Here is a 24,773-nt window from a genome sequence, read left to right as displayed (position 1 = left end):
GTATTCATGTGTATATATCAGAATATGATGGCGAACTCAGTACATTGAATAAAAATATCTTGGTTTCTAATTAACCTTTTTATTTCTGTCGGCATTTACTATTTTTGTTTCAACTAATCTTGAAAATAATGAGGAATTTAGTAAAATAACTTAGTAATTATTAAACTATCGTTTAGAACAGGGGTTTTCAAACTGTGGTCTGCGGACCACAGGGGTCCGTGGACAGCAAATACTTTTTATGGGTAATTTGATTTAATATATGTTTTTTAATCGAAATCTTTTAATTGACAATAAACCTATTTGTTAAATACTGTTAAATAAATAAATGTAAAAATATATGTTATTTTAAGCAAATATTTATGTATAAATTTCATAAGCGTTTATAAGGGGGTCCCTAAGGTAAAGCCTGAAATATAAAGGAGTCTGCAAGTCAAAAAGTTTGAAAACCCCTGGTTTAGAACATAACTTTACATGAAATTTTGAATGATGGTTTTAATGTAGGCATGCCTGTTGCTAAGGGGGTGCACTGGACGGCACTGCCCCTCACTATTCAATATTGCACTTTCAGATTTACAGTGATACTCTTATTTCAAAACTCCATTTTAGTATTATTACAAACTAGCAGTATAACCCGACGTTGTCCGGGTGTGACTTATTACGCCATCTACGATAAGTCTTGCTAGGTGAAAATCAACTAAAAAAGAAATCCTTACAATGAAAAAACCCTTATGATGTAAATATGTTCATAATTCAAAAGACGAATTAATAGGGAAAGTCTGAAGGCTGTTTTGTGTAACATTATTAAGTGTACGTAAATTTCATCCGTCTAATTGGCTATACAAATGCTTGTGCAAAACAACTTTTTGCGCTGCCTTGATTATACATAGCAGGGTAATTCCTTTTCACAGGAGGTAGGGCGGCAATTTCTGATGAAGCAATTGCCGGCGATCTGTTGCTACACAGTTCTGCCAGAATTCTATCAGATTGGGCAGTAGATGATGATGCACCGTTTTGCATTATGTTCAAAGCAGCTTCTGGAATGTGGTGAATTGCTGCAGTCTGTTGGTGTCTTTTTAAACCGGTTGCTTTCTTTCCCCTCTCTTGTTTGGAGGCATAATCTATATACATATTAAACAGAACAACAAAAGTTATAACAGATGGGAGGGTCGGTAGTTTTCACATTTCAGTGATTTTTCAGATTAACACCCGCATGATTACATAACCGTAACCGTAAGACTAACCCTCATCGTAACCCTAAAACCGTAACCCTGACCCAAAAACCGTAACCCTAACACCCTAGTGAAAATCGTGCGGGTGTTAATCTGAATAATAATAATAATGACCTCTGCAGATCAAACTCCCAACCCACAACTAAGTCTTAAGTGTATATATATATATATATATATGGGCAACACACACACGCATACACACTAAATAAAAAAATGTTAGTAAGTACAGAACTTCAGCATTATATATTAAGATGGGCAACACACACACACACTAAATAAAAAAAACTGACAGGTATTTGTATGTATGTGTGTATTAATGTGTATTCTGTGTCTATATATGGTAGTAAGTAAATGCGTTTTAAGAAAGATATTAAAAAAATTCAGTTTGTAAGGAATACATGTTTGACTGTCGATCGTATTTGGAAGAGAATGACAGATATTTGTATGTATGAGTGTGTGAGTTAAAATTCCGCTGAAGTTGACTTTGCCTTTCATCCTTTCGGGGTCTAAAAAATAAGTACCAGTTGAACACAGGGGTCAATATAATCGACTATTCTCCACCTGCCCGAAGCCGCCGTTGTGGGAAAAATTTAAAATAATGATACTAATAAATAAATAAATAATAATAATAACAATAATGACCTCTGCCGATCAAACTCCCAACCCACAACTAAGTCTTAAGTGTATATATATATATGGGCAACACACACACTAAATAAAAAAGATGTTAGTAAGTAAAAGTGTTTTAAAAAAGATTGTTAAATTTTCAGATTAACACCTGTACGATTTTCACTACAGTGTTAGGGTTAGGGTTTGTTAGGGTTAGGTAAGTAATGATGCAGGTGTTAATCTCAAGATTTACGAAAAGATTTTCAAAAAAAACTCACAGTTTGTAGGGAATAAATGTTTGTTGATCATATTTGAGAAAGATGTCTCGATGGTGAAGGACGGTGTTAGAAATGGAAAGTAAACTTACAATTCCCGCCAAATTGGAATGAGGTCATTGGTAACCATAGGTACATATATATGTGTGTATTTACGTATGATTGGTAGTGTGTCTGTTTATTTGACTCTCACTCTCCTTCGTTTCTCTGTCTTTTTTCTTGGATCGTTCGTAAACGTTCATAAGAGAAAGTAGCAATTGAAACGATGTGTAAAAGGAATAAAAATAGTTAATTTTAGAGGGGCAAAGTAATTTTGTATGTAGTTTTAGTATCTGTCATTATAGTATCGAAATGTGATTGTTTCAGTTTTGATCTTTTTGTATTTGTTGTTGGATTGATCGTAAAGCTTCATAAGAGAAAGTAGGAGTCGAAAGGATTTGTATTAGAAAGAGGAAATTAGATTTTATTAGGGAGAAAATGTTTACTGCTGTAGTTTTGTGGATTTTATTCATTATTAGGAAATTTTTGGAGTGAAAAAAATGACGCAGTGACCTAACAAATTGTATTTAGAATATTATTTGTGATTGTTTAATCCAAGAAATTTGGAATTGTGTAAATGTATGAATTTTAAACATACACACACACACACACACAGAGAAAATTTGCCTTTTATAGTATAGATTAGTGCTCACCCAGAATATTCTGAAGCACCTCCAGGCATCAAAGTCTGGCGACAGGCCTGAATTTAGGTAATTTTAAACATGAAAGTTTTTATCTTAGAATCAAGGGTAGTCTTGAGCAGAAGCTATCAAAAAGTTTAAACTTGGTTACGTCTCCTTGATGTTCGGTCAACTTTGTCCTTTCTGTCCTTCATTACGATTGACAGAACAAGTACTAGACATGTACTTGAGACAATGTAGTCAATTAAAATCCTTAATGATGATGCTCCAGCATGGCTGCAATTAAATGACTAAAGTAATAAATGAATAAAAGGATAATCTGACGGGCGTTTACTGACTAATTACTAGTGTTATATTGGAACATGTACAGTATATGATAGCACAAAAGACAATTTTTTTCCAAGACATCTCAAAAAATCACTCATTATGTGAAGTTGGGCCTATATTACATGCTTTAATGCACTAAAATATTTTTCTCCTGAATATGCACTTCTGAAATTGTGGTGTGTCTGGAATGCTCGTGGATTTTTCTATGCTATCAAATATGATACTTTATTTTGTTTTATAATGAGAATCACCTTTTTTGACCTTTGTATTCAGTACATATTTTTGTTTTCATTGATTCAAAATACTTGTTTCAGAACATGACAAATGAACTATTACCCAAAATTCTGCCATGTATCCTTGAGGGTTTAAAAGATGATGACGATGATGTAAGAGCAGTTGCAGCTACAGCGCTTGTGCCAGTCTGCAATGAATTAGTCAAACTTTTACCAAATGAGGTGTGTTTTGTTTTTGAATTTTTTAATTATTACTGTCTTTATTTTTTCATCTTCATATAAGTGGCTCTTAAAAAAACATATTGAGATCATTGAGAAAACTAAAATTGTCTATCTTAAAATGGATATTTATAGTGATACATTTAGTTTGTATAGGTATTTCAAGTGATAAATATTGAATGTGCTTATTGATTATTTTATTTGGTGTTTTATAAGTTATTATTAAACATATTCTTGCCAGCCCTCTGTCAAATCGTCTAACCCATGCCAGCATGGGAAGCGGATGTTAAACGATGACGATGATAATTCCGTAGAACTGTTTCGTAGTTTGCTGATAAATCTATATTATTTTTTGGGATGAATATTAATTTAATTTAAATATTAATATTAGAGATCATCAAATATTTGTAACAAGCATTCTGTTTTTCTAACAAGTATCATGCCAGAACAAAAGAATCATTAATAATTCATTTTTGACTTGAAACTCTTTATTTTGTTGATGTAGGTTCCTAAAATTATAGGAATGCTGTGGGAGATATTGCTAGACTTAGATGATCTAACTGCATCTACCAACAGTATTATGACCTTACTCTCAACATTATTATGCTACCCTGAAGGAGAAGAATCTACTCAATGGTGATTAAAGTTTAAAACATTGTTTTTGAAGTTTTGTCTGACACATTTCATTCCTTTTCAATAGGATTAGCAAAAGTCTAATTGTAGCTCATATTTTAAACTTTGTGCACCTAGCAAAAGTAGTTGAACAACTGATATGTATTGATTTACATCTCATAGATGCTCTAGTTTGCATTGTCAGTGATGTTTCTAGGATCTCAGGGTTTTGGGGCTTTCAGCATCAGACCCCTACCTCACCCAGTTGACACAGCTGGAGTTGGTCAAGTCTTAGCTTGCATCCCAGTTGTAGCAAGCCATTGGTCTGTTCTCTTTATCCAAAGCCATCTCGTAGCCTTTTCTGCTCCTTCAGTAAGGGAATATATAAACCTCTTTGCTCCACTGTAACTCCAAGCCCAGTCAGGGTTTTGCAGAGTAAATGTCTCACAGGAACCTGGCAGCCTACATCAGTTTGCTTGCAATGTGTCTGTCTTGGTTTCTGCATTAGTACTTTTAACTCCTTTGATTCATTGATAAATTTTGAAGAACATTTTCATTGTTAAAGTGATAGTATGTTGTCAACTTAATGTAACAGTCCCATGAAAAGGAAGAATGCTACTGTTATTTAGCCCTAGGAAACAGTTTCCTAGGGCTAAATAACAGGAGCATTCTTCCCTTTCATGGGACTGTCACATTAAGTTGACAGCATACTATCACTTTATCATGCTGCTACTGCATAAATCTCTCTCAGAGATTTAGAAATGTATTATTTCTATTTTCATTGTTTTCCCTAAAGAGGCATTTCATTTTTAGTGATTCTAATTTTGATGTTTTTAAAGTGTTGCCCCCAAATTGAGCATCATATTCATCTTCAGTATCAGTTTAGCTTAACCTGTTTCTATATTCTCTCATAATTCAGTCAGTCATAGTAACTTTTAATAACTAAAGTATATCTTGTGGATTTCATTTCAGCTCTGAGCATTCATTAGTGGAATTGGTGCCCAGACTTTGGCCATTTCTTCGTCACAATATTGCATCTGTACGGAAAGCATCATTGAAAACATTTCACACGTTACTAAATTTGGAACAGGTAAATGAATATGTTTCCATATTTTTAAAAAGCCTGTTGTATAATTTATTGTATATTTTATATATTTAAAAAGTTTATCATAAAAAATTTATCGTAGGTGTAGGCGTGACTGTGTGCTAAGATAATACAGATTATTGATTGAACTCTTCTCTGAAGATGTTTAGCTTTCCAAATTCATGTAAACAGGATTTTATATTTGGTGTCATTTCATAAAATTCACAACAAAAAAAATGATTAAGTTGAACTTACCATTCAGAATGAAAGAATTGGTTACTAACTGCTTGCAATATATTATTTATTAGAGACTAAATTTATGGCAGTTTCAAAACTGACAAAATATTGTGGTAAATTATTTGTAAATTACATACATTTTCTTAAAAATAAATCAAATTTTCTCTTGAAGCAAAACATTTGAAACTCACCTTGATTTTTTTTATGTTTCAGAATCATCCAAAGAACTGGCTTTTGCCACTGTTGTCTGCTTCTCTACGGCACATCTTCCAACGAGCTCTTCTTGAATCCAATCCTGAGATTTTGACACTTGTTGAAAAAGTGTGCTTATTAAACATTTGAATTACTTTTATTATATTTGATAAACAATTTTTATAATATTTAAAAAAATTATTAATCTTAACTGTTCTTATTAATCTTAACTTCATTAGCATAGCATTCCATTGCTTTTTTTTTAACATAGGCATAATTAACTCTGTATTTGGAAATTGCTAACTGATAAATGTGTGTGTGTGTGTGTGCAATGATGATGATTCCATATTTCAGTGATGACTTAGAAGTGTGTTTCTTGGTAATGTTCATTGTTTAGTGGTGCACATGTAAGTTATGTTATGGTTTGTTCCAATTGATGTTGAAGCATACCTCAACATTGCAAGTTACTCACTAAGTTACTGGATTCTGAAAATTTATTGAAATATAACTGTCTTTAACAGCCACAGTTTAGTGCATGTGCGACCCAGTAATTGATGCCCATCTATGTATATTTCAGGTTCTCTTTCAGTTTGTCCTTTAAGTGAAGTAAGAGCTTACCTGTCAAGTGTGAGGCATCTGGTATTTCTCCAAATGGGATTTGCTTGAGAATTCTCAGTTCCTCCATATAACATATATTTGTACTGTAATTAAGGAGCCCAGTTTGTATTGTGAATTCTAATATTCCTAGTCCATTCTTGCCAGCAAAAGCCACATTTGATACAGATGAAGACAGGAAAAGTCTACACTCTGTACAGTTTAATTGTTTGATAGACAACCAATTTCATTGTTAGTGGCATAAAAAGTGACTATGCTATATATGGTGTGAGAACTGCTAAAATCCATCTTCACTAAACTGTTTGTGTTAGTTGCTCACCAAATGTGCAGCAGTCTATAAAAGATTTGAGATAAGGAGCAAATGACTGTTTTGGCCATTGGTAAGCACTGACAATAGACTAGTTGGTACTACAATGTCCAGAGAGTTTGTTCTTGACAAGACTAAGGCATCCCCATTAACCTCTGTTGCCTCTAATCATTCCATATATCATCATTATTTTTACATCCACTTCCCATATCACATGATCATGTGGGTTGAGATACTACTTCTTGTTCTAGTATTTCAGTTTTGGCTGGGTTTCTATGGTTAGACGCCCTTCCTAACATTGATCACTTTACAAAGTGTACTGGGTGCTGTTTTTTCATGGCAATTTGCTAATGTAACTTGCAAGACTAAAGAACCCTCTCAGTTGAGAGGGAGGACAGGAGTTAGTGGTGGCTTTAAGTGAGGGGTTTAGAAGTTTGACTGTAGGAGCTGTTCTGTAAGAAATTCATAGCTACTTTATATTTTATATAGGTGGGTGGGGGAGACAGAAGTGGTGCCCAAATAAGAGGTAGATATGATGGTGATGAGGTATTTGAATGTACCCTAATGGTAACGTGCGAGAAGGTGAATAGAAGTGAGTGTGGATAAAGAAGAATCAGAGAAAAAGTTTACATTCCTTGTTATATATTTATTATGATGACTATATAAGAATATGTCGTTTCCTTCTCTGCATTGATAAGTTGTATGTATTTGTATTTTCAAGGTTTGGGGTCAGATATTGCGGCAAGCACCTTTAGAAAATTTAACTGAAGCTTCTGTAGTTTGGTTAGGAGTTTGGTTTTGCCTTCTTATGCAACCTGCAAAAATTCCTTTTGATCCATCTTATATACTTGAAGCAAAACACAGAGGAAGAGTAAGTATTCACAAATATAAAGTTTGTGTTTTCGAGGATTTCTGCTATTAAATCTTAGCCGATGATCTAATTTGATTTTGTGGTTATCATGTGTGAAGTTGTAAAATTATGATTTCATACAAAACTAAATTTTATTTATGTTTATTTGTTGATTTTTTTCTCCTTCTCTTTTCAATGGTTTAATTTATTTTCTAGGATCAACAGCTTCTGAAAAATCCACTTCGTCAGCTAAATGAAAATTGCACAAGTTTTAATACTGAAACTAGTACGAAACGAAAAGATTTCCTGGGTGGTAGTGATAGTTATAATGAGTCTTCACTTGAAGATGATATCTATATTACTAGATCAAGAATGATTGGAGCCAAGTAAGTTAAATAAACATTTTTTGTTAGCTTTTGAGTCTGGCTTCAGTTATCCCTAATTTTTATTCATTTAATGTAAATCACACAATTTATCATATTTTTCTGGTAATGTTCTGTGTTGGAAATCTAACCGTCCATATCCAATTTTTTTCAAAAGTTTATATTATTTCTGATTTATATTATTCATACATGCTTGTTTTAATTAGATACTAATCTCTTACTTTTCAAGTTTTATAATGTACACTTTTAGCTTAATTTTTTGTACGACAAAATTCTTATATGCAACCTATATAATGATAACCTGATCAATTATGCTAATGCTAGATCAGATGTATTTCTTGATCAATCCTTTAATTACCATTGATTATGAAAAGAATTTTGATTTATTCCGTGTGATTTATAGACATAATTAAAAAGTATTTCACTCTGGTCTTCAGAAATAATTTCTAATCATGTTCAAACAAAAAAATTCTCTTTTAATTTTGGATGGAGTTGAAAAACTTATGAAGTCTTGTAAGAATGAGGCCCCCTAGACTGCATCCAAAAGAAAGTTATATGACTAACAAGCATAGATTAACTCGCCAACTTGCTTTAATTACTAGCTCACAAATGCATAGTGTCTTCTTTCTACTGCTTCTGTCACTACTACAATGGCTTCTGTTCTTTTGAATCAGTTATATTCTTACATCCTGCCCTTAAACTTATCTAGGACACATGTCGTCTCTTCTTGTTACTCTGACATTGTCTCATCTCCTAAACCCTACACTAAATGCTTCATGTTGTGGTTCCTGCCTAGGACTGAAAACTCCCTCTCCAATCATACTTTACTTGCAGACATTAACCACAAATAATTGACTGCTTCAATTTCATCAGTCTAGGAAGATGGATAAATTCATAGTCCTTCCACTACCGATTAATTTAATTGAAAAATAAAATGTTTAAACCTAATATTCCATCTGTTTTTATTTAAACTTGTCAGATCTGACCTCTCACATATACCCTACAATGTCATCCTAAAAATAAACAGATACATCATAATCTCATAGTTATGTGATAATGCATGATAAACCAAAACAATGTGAATAAAGAAGCATTTTATTTGACTGAGTAATCTGAATGTTAAAGGGATAATACAGTATTGGAGGTGTAACAGGAATTAATGACAGAATGATCTGAGGAAACAGCTAAGAATGAAATGTATTAGATAGAAAGAAGGTTCTTTGATATCAACTCATTGCCTAATAAAGTTTGTAAAAGTAATTTGATATATTCACATATATGTATATAAATTTGCTAATTGAAAAAATGGTTTTATCGTTTTAGATTGTTAGGAAAGTTATGTACATTCCTTACTGCAGTGGAACCAGATGATTCAGACCCATCAAAATCTCTTGATCCCATATGCAAGTTAATGATATTTCATCTTACTTCTAATTCTGCTCTGCAGAGGTTTGTTGTCGCACAGATAATCTATGCTTGGGGCTGTGAAAATAAGGTGAGTAGCGATGTAATTCTAATTAAAATCAAATCTTTTAATAATTTAAACTTTACACTTAATGATTCATTGTAACAATGTCAGCATTAGACTGCGATTTTTGAGCATATTGGAAATAATCAGCCAAAGTTCGCACCTTATTCTCAGGATCAAACATTTACATCAAGAATTACAGAATAAATGTTATTTCATATCATTCAAACATAATTTGTTCAACTTCAAAGAACAACTTGCTCACCTGATCACAAAATTTTATGCAAACCTGAAAGGTACAGAAAAGATCCAACATAAATAAAATGAAAATTTTTTTTAAAATGTACAAAAAGTGAAAAAATATGTTATTAAAGTGTAAAACTAATTTAATTGTTTTAGATTATGGCAATTTTATAGTAAATTTTCATGCTAGCATAAATCAGGATATAGTATTTTTACTGTTGGTGTCATTCTTGTTACTATTGCAGATTTGATAGGGTGTTGGGTAATGTAAACATGTACCAAGAATGATTCTTTTAAACTAATGAACAGTATATTCTGTATAATTGAATTCCCCTGCAAAATCACAAATAATTGAATATACTGCCCATCCTATGGTGTATAACAAATATTATAACTGCATATTTTACAAACATTTTATTTAAATTAATCAATTAAATTTTCAGTACCCATCATGCACAGACGATCTAAAACAGCGAATTCACACCTGTCTAAATGAAGCTATTTATTTTGATGAAATCGCTGTATCCTTCACACGAATGCAGACAGAATGTCGTGATTTTATTGCTGGTCTTAAGCAGCAAGGTTTAAATGTAGAGGAACACTTTCCACCAAGGTAATAAATTCATTTTATATATACACACACACACATACTCATATACATGATAGATACATATGGAGTTGGAGGATTGTGTTGTACTCCAAAGTCTGCTTTGGCATGGTTGCTATGACTAGATGCTTTTTCTAATGTTAACCACTTTTACTGAGTGTGCTGGTTGCTTTCTTTTTTTGGCACCAGCATTAGTGAGGTTTCTGTGTAACTCTCAATTCTAAAAAGTCCCTTTACTGAGTAGGAGTATAGTTGAATGGATTTATGTTAGTTGTTGAGAAGTATGGAGGATGGAATATAAACAGTTCTCTTGCCATAGAAGAGAGATGTGGCCTTTTCACATTATATATAAGTAGGTGTGAGTAACCATGGTGATTAATACCAGAAAGAGACATAAAAATGGTGGTGGTGCAGTGTTAGAATGTGGTGAATGGTAGATAAAGGTGGGAGGGTAGTCAGTGGTAAATATGAGTTGTAAGAAAAGTATGGGAGAGTTGGTGATGACTGGCAGTACAGAAAGGGTGAAAAGCACCAGAATAATAATACAAGAAGGGGAAGGAAAAGAAAGGAACAAGACAGGTGGGTAGGTTGCAAGAGTGTGTGGGGTAAGTGAGAGATATATAGTAATATGAACAGCAGTGGTGAGAGGTACATAGGGTAGAATCAATAGGGAGTGGTTCAGGAGAGACAGAGGTAACTGGTAGCACAGAAAGAGTGATAAATGGAAAATATGAGTGAGGAGGGATGATTTTTAGAATGAAGAATAGCTGTCAAAGGAAGCAGTACTGGGGAGTGAAAGCAAGAACTGGTGGAACACAAAAAGATATAATGAGATATAATTTTGCTCAGACTGCTGCACTAGTTAAGAGTGTGATGGGAAGAAGAGTAATAAAGAGATGAGTGGGTAATAGAGAAGGCTTGCCAGGGACAAATTGGGTGAGGGGCCCAGTTGTGTGTTTATACACAATGCTTTCAGAACCTCAGTTTTGTCATGAATGACAGGTCTTCTTAAGCATCGTGCATTATGAATCATGTTGATTCTTTGTCAGCTCCTCCACAAAACTCAAAATGCAGATATTGACTGTCACCATTTCATCCTATGTCTTTAGTTTCTCTCTTCCACAAACTCCATTCACATTAACTTCTTTACACATCTGCTTTCATTCTCATATACAATATCTTAAATAATTTGATAATACCTATAAATGTTTTTGGCTTCAATTTACATTTGTCGATTGATATGCAAATGAACTTTATATATATACTTAATAATCGAATATGCATTTAAAAATCTGTGTGGATAAGTAGTTTCTGAGAGCTTTTCAAATAATATATTTGAGAGTAAATGGCAATACATTCAAAAGTTTGTTGCAGAGGTGTCCCCATTAAATGTTTCAGCTTCATTGAAGCTCATGAGAACTTCTGTACACAAATAACATAGTTTCTACTCTCAAATATATGGGATTATGTAGATAGCACAAACAATGAGTACTTTAAATTTACTGAAGTACTTGTTTTAACATTTTAATATACTTTTCTGATTGTCTGTCTGTCTCTCTCCATTTTGGATTTATTTTCCCATGTTAATTTGTTTCTCTGGATGCAGACTTTGTCTTGTAACCATGTGGTTTCAAGTGTCGTCTTACTGTGTGACAAGTCTTCTACTGTAGTCTTGGGCTGACCAAAACCATGTGAATGAAAATGGTAGTTGTTAACTGGGTGGATGTTGTGTGTGTGTGTGCATGTGTGTGCGTGTATGAATGTTGACATTCCATACCTTTGCTTATCACTGTGTGAGGGAAACAGTGATGTAATGTTTATATTTTCTGTTGCCAAACATCCTGTTGCTATGTGCTTTTGAATACCAGCAGAACGAAAAAGTTAATCACGTACTTGAAAATCAAGTAAGGGTTGGTGAAATGAAAGATATCTGCCTAAAATAAGTCTTTGTTTAATCCACATTAGCATAGAAAAGCATGTAAAACAAGTAAGCTATCATAGATTGGATAGTATTTGCATGTTTGAACATGTTATTACTGTTAGTAGAATGAAGTTCCTACTACTAAACACTCATCTGTGTGTTGTACTTTAGTTGTTATTGTAGCTACAGATCAGCTTTGATTGAGTTGGCCAAGGCATTTCAGCTATGACTATTCTGATTTTTTTTTTCCCAGGCACCATATATTTTACTGCTCTTTTTACATGTTCTTTTTTTATGATCTGAGAGAAATTTGGCTATATTTCTGTCAAGTTTAATGATAGAAATATAGACATTCCCATAATTATTTTCTATAAAGCAAGCAGAGTATAGTACTTTGCCTTCAGACCATCACTGTTGACTTCATTATTCAGACACAATGCATTGTGATTTCAGTTGATAACCAAATGGCTGGTTTTCTAACACCTTTATTTCAAACCACTGTATTTTTTCTTATCACTTATGCTTTCAGGGTCGTTGAACTTTGTGAAGTATTATTTCAGGTCTTGTGCCTATGTTAGAAACTATTATCATTTCAATTCAGAAATGCAGCAAGCTGGTTGAATCGATAACAAATTTGACAAAAATGCGTAATGGCGTTTCTTCTAGATTCAAATTCTGCTGAGATCGATTTTGCCTTTCGTCCTTTCAAAGTTGTTAAAATAAATACCAGTTGAACACTGGGATCAATGTAATCGACTTACACTTTGTGCTAAAATTAGAAACCATTTTTTCAGTTCAGTAATAATTACTGTGATCTTAAGTTTTCTTTCATTCTTTTTTCTATAATTAGTGTTGTGTATGTCTCCTTCTTTAGGTCAGCTGATTAAAATTATTAACTGTTCTTTGTAAACATAAGTATTAATTTCATTGGGGAAAATATTTACTGGAACCTAGACTTAATTCTTCACTACAAACTAAGATGTCCATTGAACCATGTCAGTAATGTCAAACAGATGATGACTTTAATGACATTTTCCTAATAACTGTTTCATTTTTTGGTTGCATTCTTAATATTTTTAGTCAACAGACACTTCAATTTTTCTTATCATACCTTAAATATTTTTTCTCTTTTTTTAGAATTACAAGCTGCTTCTTAGCCACCTTATCCTATGAATTAATACATATTATCATTGCCATCATCATTATCATTGAATGTCTGTTTTCCATGCTGGCATGAGTTGAATGGTTTAACAGGAGCCTGTGAGTCGGAGAAGTGCACCAAACTCCAATGTTTACTTTGGCATGGTTTATTCTGCTAGATACCCTTCCTAATGCCAGCCACTTTACTGAGTGTACTGGGACTTTTAAATGGCATTGGCAGTAGTGAAGTCTTCAAGTAATTCACAAGGCTCACAACTTAGTGTTGAGAGAGGTGGCTTTATGCCAGGTGATGAGAGGTTTAAGTATAATAGAGGGCCAGGAACAGGTATCTTGTAGAGGACATACATGGCTATCCTAGTTGGAAGAGACAAAAGATGGTGCTAATAATGTGTCAGGGCATACCCTCAAGTGACATGTGATTATGTCTTATATACCTTTGTGGTTCCCCAATTTTTGCATCTAGACTCTTAATATTTAAATTATTATTAAATATTATCAAATACTTTTATTCTGTGAGAAATTAAAATAAAATTCTTTTATCTGCAGTGTCATACTGACATTTGAGCAGGCATATGCTTTAACATCAACAGCCTTTGATAATTTGAAAACCAACCTGAAACCTAAGTCATTGCAAACATTTGAGGAGAGACGTTCACAGTTACAAATATGTATTTCACAAACAGCACAAGAACAGCAAACTTACAGTGTTCGGTAAGAAAGTCTTCTACCTTTTCATTAAATTACTTTGAATTGTTTAAATATTCATTGAATATTTTGATAAGTCTTTAGACTGAAGAATAAATTGAAATTTAAATGGAAAATTAGGAAAACAGTGTCACTTTTAAGCTGATTGATTACCTGTTGAAAACAAAACAAAACAATAGTTTAAGATGTCTGTATTAATATAACTAAGTATGAATGTGCATAATATTTTTTCAGTGTTCAGTGCAGTCTTGCAATGGCTGCTATTATGCAAAACATCCTGCCTGAGAAGTTAAACCCTGTAATCCGGCCTCTAATGGATTGTATAAAGAAAGAAGAAAATCGAGATATTCAAGTATGATTACTTTTAAATATGTATTTTATAAATATTAAATTTCATATATATATATATATATATACATATATATATATATATATATATATGTGTGTGTGTGTTATATTTTGAGTTACTGGATGGTGCACATCTACTTGCCAGTTTCCAGCTTTAAGCACTAAGATTTAGTTTCTTTAATTTCCATGTAACTGTTAATATATTTAAATTTGATAGAGCACACTATAATCTCATTTTACATCTGCTCTGACATGCATGTATGAATTGGATGGGTCTTCTCTAGCACATTTTCCTGTCACTTGTTGCAGTCTTTTGTTGTCTTCTTTATGAGGTTCACCTTACTGAGATCTGCATTTACTACTTCATATTCAGTTATCCTATTCTGCATGTCCTTCCACATGGGTCACTTGATACTTCTCTATCCATCTCTCAACCTCAATATTTGTCATATGCCTTTGCCAACCAGTGCAATTACCTTTTTGCACATTACAGCCAATTCCTCTTATATCCAGTTTTTCTCTGCTCATTTGCACTGCCGTTTGTGCATATCAACATTACACATCTAGTGAAGCCTGCTCACATTTCTTATTTCTTTACTGCCCACAAGGGGCTACACACAGGGGACAAACAGGGACAGACAAACGGATTAAGTCCATTATATCGACCCCAGTGCGTAACTGGTACTTATTTAAACGACCCCGAAAAGATGAAAGGCAAAGTCGACCATGGCGGAATTTGAACTCAGAACGGAGCAGCAGACGAAATACAGCTAAGCATTTCGCCCGGCATGCTAACGTTTCTGCCAGCTGCCTGCTCACATTTCTTTCTAGCCCTCACATGTCCTCTGCATTCAAAAAACTGTTTTGCTATCATGCAATATCACACTTCATACACAACATCATATAATCTGCCCTTCACTTGGAGAGAGAAAACCTTTGTTGTCAGCAGAGGTAATACACCGTATCTGCTTTTTACTTACACAGGCTACTTTATAATAATCTATGTAGAGTTAGTGCCTTAATTTAAACCAAATCAAATCAAGTTAGAAAATATTTATAGTTGAACCTGCACATTTTCATTTGGACAATCTCGATTATCTATATTAATCCTCATTTCACTCTGTCCTTGAAACCTGATTATATATTGGAAATATATTTCAATTTCATCATCATCATTTAATGTCTGCTTTCCATGCTGGCATGGGTTGGACGATTTAACTGGAGACTGGTAAAGCAGGGGGCTGTACCAGGTTTCAATCTGATTTGGCAACATTTCTATGGCTGGATGCCCTTCCTAATGCCAACCAATCTGAGTGTGTAGTGGGTGCTTTTTATGTGTTGCCAGCATGGGTGCCATTGACCTGACACCGGCATCAGCCACAACTACAGTCTCACTTAGCTTGACAGGCATATCATCAAGCATGGTATATTATCAAGGGTCTTGGTCACCTGTCACTGCCTCCATGAAGCCCAATGCTCAAATGGTGGGTTTTACGTGCCATCGGCATGGGTGCCAATCAGACCACTGGCATTGGCTACAATTGCGACCTCACTTGGCTTGATGTCACTGTTTCCATTAGGCCCAATGCATGAATGGTACTTTTTACATGTCACCGGCACGGGTGCCAGTCAGACAGCACTGGCATCAACCACAACTATGATTTCACTCAGTTCAACAAGTCTTCATAAGCACAATATATTGCCCAATGATTAAAGCGTGCTTTTACCGGGCCAGTTATACGACACTGGCATCAGCCACAACTCGACACTGGCACCGGCCACAATTAATTTATTTGAATTATGTTAATGAAAAATAAGTAGCTTGTTCCTCAGGTAACTAGAAGTCACAGATTGATTTCATACAGGCTCTCTGTTTTATTTATTACATATTTATGATGATGATGATGATCATCATCATCATTGACAATGAATGAAAACAAGTCTTCAATTATTCTAATGTGAAAGTAAGTAAAATACTATCATCAACCTTATTTCCAACTATTATGCTTACCTAGACAACCCAATTTTTCTGACAGGATAAGAAACTTCAATTTTTAAAAAAATTACTTGTGTATCTATAATAACAAAATATACATTGTAGCTTCAAGTCAGTTGGGTGGGACGAACCTGTGTGTGTTTCTCTGTTTAGTTAACTACTGCTGAGTCATAGGATAGACTTCTCAACATCAGTAACAATAATTTCAATGCTCATCTGTATCTTCATTAAATATATGAACTATGATTTTAAAATATGATAAAACAGTTATTGAGAATATGAACAAGATATGTTTCTTTCAACTAGATATATCAGTTAAGAACAAACAAAAATGTAATATATCAGTAAAGATTTTGTGTTATGTTAAGGTTGATTGTTTGGACTTGGTGGAGCTGGGATGGGAGCAAAGTTGATGAAATTGATTCTAACACATTGCTGGTATTTATTTTAAAAAGGTAAAGTACACTTTACTAGGATTTTGAACTTGCACTGTAAAGGGCCATGCTAAAGTGTTTTATTTACTTGCTGCTCTTTGCTCATCAAAATATTGTAATATATTTCAAGCATACTATCTATTATGAGACAGTTTGAAATTGATTTATAATTTTCACACCAGTATAGAGTTTAAACTGTGATTGCACTGAGATTTAGTTTCAACTCTACTATGAATACCCATTTATTTAGATGAAAAGAATAAATAAAATAAAAGAAAATTAAATTTCCTTATTATATAAAGGAGTTCAATAATTTTCCTTCAGTTTTGTAACTATGAGTTTATACTTGCTGAAATAGCATGTTTCTGTGAATTAGGACAGCTACATTTGCAACGTTTGAGTAAGCTCACTTTTATAACTGGATGTCTCCCTGTCTACTATGGCTCCACTCAATCGAGAGGTCTTTTGTCTTGCTTTGTATGTTACTTGACAATGTCATAAATGCTGGGGTCATAAAAAAAAGCACACAGTACACACTGTAAAGTGGTTGGCATTAGGCAAGGCATCCAGCTAGAGAAACCTTGCCAAAGCAGTGGAACTTGATACAGTCCTTCAGCTCTTTGGGGACCTGTTAAACCATCCAACCTATGCCAGCATGGAAAGTGGATGTTGGATGATGATGCCTTTCACAATATTCATTGCTACTCTAGGAACAAGGTATGAAATTTTTTTGGTGGTGGTGGTGGTGGGGGGGGGGCAGTCGATTAGATCGACCCCAGTACGCAACTGGTACTTAATTTATTGACCCCGAAAGGATGAAAGGCAAAGTTGACCTTGGCGGAATTTGAACTCAGAATGTAAAGACAGACGAAATACAACTAAGCATTTTGCCCAGCATGCTAATGATTCTGCCTGCTTGCCACCTTATGCTTTTCACAATATTAACATATTAATAATGTAAGTCAAGATTGAAAAGAGGAGTCATTACTAATGGGCTCAAATAGGAGTGAACTGCTACCATTCTGAAGAACAGTCTGCTATAGCAGTTTCATATTATCTTTATGTTTATAAGCTGGTCATGGAAGAAAGGCAGTGGCATGGATTTTGCTGGCACTTTCAGGCTTGTGAGATTATTACAGTTGATGCTCAGTTTGAACATCTATAGGGAAAAACATGGAGTCAGTGGGGAAATAGTGGTTTGGGCTGAATGCTTGCAACAGAATGAATTCTGCAAAAGGCTTTCTAATGTTAACTGAAAGACTAGGTGTAAATTTTATATATCACCAACTGTGTGGTGTTAACTTAGCTGACAGAAGATTTTCAATAGGGAAAATTTAAATGCTTATGATTAAACATAAACCTAAAGAGAAGCAAATTTTTTTGTCTTTTAAATACCAGTGTATACATATCAAAGGTCATTTAACATTTTCAGCAAAAGCGCAAAAGCTTTAGTATGGTTTTTCTTTGGATGACATTCAAAAGCTGAGTGTTTCTCTACTTTAAAGGAAAAGCTAAGTTTGCTTGATGCAATTTTGGTAGAGTCATTAATGTGCAATAAATTTTTGGCTTGAGAAAAATTGGATTAATATGGATTATGTGATACTCTGACTTGCTTAACATATAAGTCTATCAAGAATGTTGCTACATCTCTTTTGAAGATATGTATTACATATAGTATCACATTTCTTTCTTTTTCCTAAACACCAAGTAATAAAAGTATGCTGGAGGAAATGGAATTACAGATATAGTATTCTTATGTATACTGCTATAAGGGAAGTATCTTCACGTCATTTTAGTGTCTGCTTTTCAATGATGACATGGGCTGGATAGCTCTGCAGAACAGCAAATTGCCACATGTCTCAATCTTGTGCCATTTCATCTGCGAAGCCCAAGACCTTGAAATCTGACCTCATCACTTCCTATATCTTCCTTGGTCTTCTGCCACAGACTGCTTCCACATTCAGCATATGGTGCCTTTTAACTTAACATTCATCTTCCATTGTCATCTCAAGGCCATACCAACTACATATCTTACCTGTATACCTCAGCTAACACCATTAATGGTAAGTTGTTCTCTTAGCTCATTTGTGCACTGCTTTTCATACAGATTAATGTTAGGCATTCAACATATTGTATCTAACTCATTTTTGTTCAGCTTCTTCTGTGCCCAAGATTCATTACCATGTAGATTCAAACTTCTTACGCCTTATTCATTGTCATTCTAGCTCAAAAAGATAAAGATAGACTAAGTATTTTTGGAAAGCATCAATCATTCAGAAAGCAGTCCTAGTACTTTTACTTAAAAAATACTAGTTATGGTTAGAGTCAATTTCATATTTGCTTAAAACTTCAGACCTTTGTTGGGATTCATAAAAGTTCAGCCACTCTAATAGTTTTCATTTGTATATTCCTGCCCATATTGCTCTCTTCAATATATTTGACAATTCAGTTGAAAAAGAATCTTTATATGAAGATGCCTTATAGTGTATACTTACACTTAGAATTTTGGTGTTACTGTGACTTAACAATAAGCATTTTGCCATTTGATGCTTTATTATCAAATTTGTCTTTGAGATTCTTTACATGCCTATAATTTAGCTGTTTCTAACTTAATGTTATATTAAGTTAGTTTTCTTCTTGCTACAGAAATATATCATCATCATCATCATCATCGTTTAACGTCCGCTTTCCATGCTAGCATGGGTTGGACGATTTGACTGAGGACTGGTGAAACTGGATGGCAACACCAGGCTCCAGTCTGATTTGGCAGAGTTTCTACAGCTGGATGCCCTTCCTAACGCCAACCACTCAGAGAGTGTAGTGGGTGCTTTTACGTGTCACCCGCACGAAAACAGCCACGCTCGAAATGGTGTCTTTTATGTGCCACCCGCACAAGAACCAGTCCAGGGGCACTGGCAACGATCTTACTTGGCTTGCCGGGTCTTCTCACGCACAGCACATTTCCAAAGGTCTCGGTCAGTAGTCATCGCCTCGGTGAGGCCCAATGTACGAAGGTCTTGCCTCACCACCTCAGCCCAGGTCTTCCTGGGCCTACCTCTTCCACGGGTTCCCTCAACTGTTAGGGTGTGGCACTTTTTCACGCAGCTATCCTCATCCATTCTCACCACATGTCCATACCAGCGCAATCGTCTCTCTTGCACGCCACAACTGATGCTTCAAATGTTCAGCTTTTCTCTCAAGATACTTACACTCTGACGGGTATTCACATTGACATTACACATCCAACGGAGCATACTGGCTTCATTCCTTGCGAGCTTACGTATGTCCTCAGCAGTTACAGCCCATGTTTCACTGCCATGTAGCATGGTTGTTCGTACGCATGCGTCATACAGTCTGCCTTTTACTCTGAGTGAGAGTCCCTTTGTCGCCAGCAGGGGTAAGAGCTCTCTAAACTTTGCCCAGGCTATTCTTATTCTAGCAGCTACACTTTCAGCGCACCCACCCCCACTACTAACTTGGTCGCCCAGATAGCGGAAGCTATCGACTACCTCTAGTTTTTCACCCTGGAATGAGATAGAAGTTGTTTCCTGTTTGTTTACAGTCTTTATTGCACCTGAACATCTGCCACAAACAAAAACTAACTTGCTAGTTAACCTGCCTTTGATGTTGCTGCACCTCTTATGTGTCCATAGCTTGCACCGGGTACATCTTATAGAGTTACTACCTACTCCTTTTCTACATACTGAGCAGGGCCATCTACCTGAAGGGGTTTGTGTTTTATCTACCTTCCTACTTATTAGGATTTTGGTTTTAGCTAGGTTGACTCTAAGGCCCTTCAATTCTAGACCTTGCTTCCACACCTGAAACTTCTCTAGTTCTGATAGTGACTCCGCAATTAGGGCAAGGTCATCAGCATAGAGGAGCTCCCAGGGGCAACCTGTCTTGAACTCCTCTGTGATTGCCTGGAGGACTATGGTAAATAAGAGGGGGCTGAGGACGGAACCTTGGTGGACCCCTACCTCTACCCGGAATTCATTGCTGTACTCATTTCCAACCCTCACCTTACTGGCAGCATCTCTGTACATGGCTCGAACAGCTCTCACTAACCATTCTTCTATCCCAAGTTTCCTCATTGACCACCAGATAAGGGATCGGGGGACCCTGTCAAAGGCTTTCTCCATGTCAACGAAAGCCAGGTACAGAGGTTTATCCTTAGCTAGGTATTTCTCCTGCAACTGTCTCACTAGAAATAAGGCATCAGTAGTGCTTTTACCTGGCACGAACCCAAACTGCATCTCATCTAAATTGATTCGCTCCCTAATTAGTTGGGCTATGACCCTCTCTGTAACTTTCATAACCTGATCTAACAGCTTGATGCCTCTGTAATTATTTGTATCTAAAGCGTCACCTTTACCTTTGTAGCAGTTGACTATGATGCTGCTACACCAGTCATTGGGTATGACTCCTTCGTGTATCACCTGGTTCGTAATACGGGTGACTAGGCTATAGCCAACACTGCCAGATATTTTGAGCATCTCTGCAGTGATTCCTGATGGGCCGGTCTTCATACTCTTAATTGCTTTATCTACCCTGGCACTATCAACTCGGATAGCTGGTCCCTCTATTGGGTCGACATACGGCAGTCTCTCTTTCTCCCATTCATTCTCTTTATTAAGCAATCTATCGTAGTGGCATCTCCAGACCTCTTTCTTTGCATCCTCATTTAATGCAAGCGTACCATCATCCATGCGAACACATTTCTCTCCTACAACATCACTATTCTCTCTCCTACACTGTCTTGCAACACGAAATACCTCGAGTCTTTGGTCCTCACGGCGTAGAACATTGGCAAATCTTTCCTTATCTGCTTCCCCTCTGGCTAAATAAACCTGTCGCCTAGCCTCCCTTCTGGCACATTGGTACAATTCCCTGCTACCACCGTTCTTCCAGTCCTTCCAAGCCTGTTTCTTTTGTCTAATAGCCCTGTCTACCTCCTTGTTCCACCACCACGTTACTCTGGGTCGGGAGGGGACCTTACACCACCCACAAATCTGGTCGGTGGCTTTCAACAGGTTGTCCCGCAGAAATCTCCAATTGTCTTCCACGTTGTATGATGCTATATCCCCTTCTATTTCGTTAAATGCTTCAAGTAATATATATATATATTGTAACTTTTAAACTTTTGCTTGGTCAAGCAATTAATCAAACTCATTTGAATGTTTTTTTGAGGTAGGATGTAAAGGATAGGGCATTTTGGAGAAGACTGTCAATGGTCTCACAAGAGTAACCTCTGTTCATTTGGGAAAAATGGCCTTAAATTACTTGTTGATCTTGTTAGTCAAGAAGGCACCTTAGCTCCATACCTAAAATTGGTTAAAAAGCAAATTTGTCTCAGTTGGTTACTAGAAACTGTATCATGACAACCATGATTGAACAATATTGGAATCCTGTTGAAAAATTACAATTTAATTTAAAATCATTCATATTTTGGAACTATTCACAAGTTTTCATCATCTCTTTAAAATATAACAATATAAAAAAAAAAATGCGATTTCTTTGAAGATTTTCATTATTTTTCCAGATGTGTGCTGCAAATTGTTTAGCAAGGCTTTTGAAAATGTGTTTATCTCGAACTCCTAACCCAAGTGATAAAGTGATAAAAAACCTTTGTACATTCCTGTGTTCAGATTCATCAATAACACCTACTATCAAATTAGCACTCAAAGACTCAGGTAAATAATGTTTTGGTCAGTAAGCTAGCAATTGAAACAAAATAATTATTATTTTCTATGAAAATGTTAAATGTAATTAAATAATTGTATTAGCTTTGAAAATATGTTTTAGTTGTTCATATAATGTATATCTTATTTTTTGTGTTTATTTATGTATTTAATCTGTTTTTATAGATGATCAAAATAACGAGGTTGGCTGTACTGAATTTTCTGGTATTCTTACATTAACAAACCAACAGAAAGTAAGATCCTGTTTTATGTTTATATTCTTATAAACTAAAATCAAACAATGTAAGGTGGAGAGGTCTCTTTCATGTTGTTGAAGGTATGGGAACATCTCTAGTGATGGTGCCACAATACAGTGCATTCTCTATGAAGAGGTTGAAGAACAAATGGAAACCATATAGGGTAGAGAGGATGGTTCCTTCTTGTCAAGGATATGGCACTATGTCTAATGCTAGTGCCATGATAAAAGCATCCAGGGCACTCTTCTAAGCAGTTGTTAGAAAGAAAATTTGGTTGTAGAAATTATGCCAAAAATGAAATCTATGAGTAGGATTTGGTGTAGTTCTTTGATTCCTCTAGGAAGGTAGAAACTTAGAAAAAAAAAAAAATTGTGACAGTGGTGATGATGAGTCTCTCATCATCATGAAACTGGGATACCTGAAGTTGACTTAGTTATAAGATCATCCAAAGTCTAACTAGGATTGTTCTACTGTTTGATAATGAGTGATAAGTTCTGTTGATGTGTCACAACTAGTAATGGAGAAGGAGCTCAAATTAGCATTGTGACTGAATCTCAAGAATGTTAACTGCTATACATATCTCTCTAGTATCGCCTGACTGGCCTTCGTGCGGGTGACACGTAAAAGCACCCACTACACTCTCTGAGTGGTTGGCGTTAGGAAGGGCATCCAGCTGTAGAAACTGCCAAATCAGATTGGAGGCTCGTGTTGCCATCCGGTTTCACCAGTCCTCAGTCAAATCGTCCAACCCATGCTAGCATGGAAAGCGGACGTTAAACGATGATGATGATGATGATGATATATATATATATATATATATATATATAGATGACTCTTGTTAGAAATGTTATGGTCTATGGCAGAGAAACATAAGCTGTAAAATTTGAGAATCTGCAGTAATTAGAAAGTTATAGCTAATTGGGGGCAGGTTATAATAACAGTGCTAAGCATCTATGAAAGATAATTACTGTTATGGACAAATAGTATAAATGATTTGATATAAGTTTTCTACCTCTAGTTAACAGAAAGTGTCAGCTTAATATATAAAATATTCTTATAAAATTTCTAATTTCTAGACTCCAGAGAAAAACTACAAGAATTGTCAACAGGCTTCAGCTGCTTCTAATGCCTCAGTTGATCTTAATACAAATGAAAATGAAGTAAATGAGGTATTTGTTTTTACTTCTTCCTGTCAGTGAAATTGAAACTAAAAAAGTATATTTACTGTCAATTTCATCATGATCATTGTCTTAATGTTTACTTGTCCATGCTTGCATGGGTCAAATGGAGTTTATTGAGGCAGATTTTCTAGTGCACTTGCTGTCTGGTTTCTAAGCAAGATATTTCCCTATGGCCAATATTCTGTTTTTCACAGAATATTGAAAATGAAAGACACTGCTTGTATGACAGTGACATTCATTTACAACTATTATGTAATACCAGCACAAAGACACATAAACACACACACATGATGGTCTTTCAGTTTCCGTATACCAAATCTGCTCACAAGGCTTTGGTTGACCTGGGGCTTAACCACACAACCATGTCTATAACTATTTTGATAATATAACAAACTCTGCTTGCGAAGACCTGTTGGGGCAAGTGAAATCGTAGTTGAACCATACTCGATGACTGGTCACCACACCAGTGGATCACTAACAGCACTGTTGAGCATGTTCATTGCCAGAGCAGCTGTCTGACTTCCGTGCTAGTGGCTTGTAAATAGCACCATTAGAGCATAATCGGGCACGTTAGAAAATCATTCGAGCGAAGTTGTTGCCAGTGCCGCTGGACTGGCTCCCGTGTGGGTGGCACGTAAAAGGCACCTTTTTGAGCGTGGCTGTTGCCAGTACCGTGTGACTGGCCCTCGTGCCGGTGGCACATAAAAGCACCCATTACACTCTCAGATTGGTTGGCATTCAGAAGGGCATCCAGCTGTAGAAACTCTGCCAAATCAGATTGGAGCCTGGTGCAGCCTTCTGGCTTGCCAGTCCTCAGTCAAGTCGTCCAACCCATGCTAGCATGGAAAGTGAACGTTAAACGATGATGATGACAAAGTTTATTATGGCAAGATAATAATGAAGACTGTCCACTTGAGTG

At 35.4% G+C, this 24,773-nt stretch overlaps 1 protein-coding gene across 1 annotated transcript in view; it reads left to right on the top strand.

The window, feature by feature from the left end:
• The window catches only part of LOC106870984 (TATA-binding protein-associated factor 172), a 66,399-nt gene that overhangs the window by 19,921 nt on the left and 21,705 nt on the right, over window positions 1-24,773 (top strand). Inside the window, exons 11-23 of the mRNA XM_089347641.1 lie at window positions 3,435-3,575; window positions 4,078-4,208; window positions 5,157-5,274; window positions 5,719-5,826; window positions 7,341-7,490; window positions 7,686-7,855; window positions 9,176-9,347; window positions 10,007-10,176; window positions 13,799-13,963; window positions 14,192-14,309; window positions 22,278-22,428; window positions 22,603-22,670; window positions 23,750-23,842. Of these exons, the coding sequence (XP_089203767.1) occupies window positions 3,435-3,575; window positions 4,078-4,208; window positions 5,157-5,274; window positions 5,719-5,826; window positions 7,341-7,490; window positions 7,686-7,855; window positions 9,176-9,347; window positions 10,007-10,176; window positions 13,799-13,963; window positions 14,192-14,309; window positions 22,278-22,428; window positions 22,603-22,670; window positions 23,750-23,842 (1,755 nt within the window). The remainder of the gene's footprint in view (window positions 1-3,434; window positions 3,576-4,077; window positions 4,209-5,156; window positions 5,275-5,718; window positions 5,827-7,340; window positions 7,491-7,685; window positions 7,856-9,175; window positions 9,348-10,006; window positions 10,177-13,798; window positions 13,964-14,191; window positions 14,310-22,277; window positions 22,429-22,602; window positions 22,671-23,749; window positions 23,843-24,773) is intronic.

This window comes from Octopus bimaculoides, chromosome 2 (genome assembly GCF_046866305.1).
Source record: "Octopus bimaculoides isolate indiv1 chromosome 2, ASM4686630v1, whole genome shotgun sequence".
Lineage (NCBI taxonomy): Eukaryota > Metazoa > Mollusca > Cephalopoda > Octopoda > Octopodidae > Octopus > Octopus bimaculoides.
This window is presented reverse-complemented; position numbering and strand designations above follow the sequence as displayed.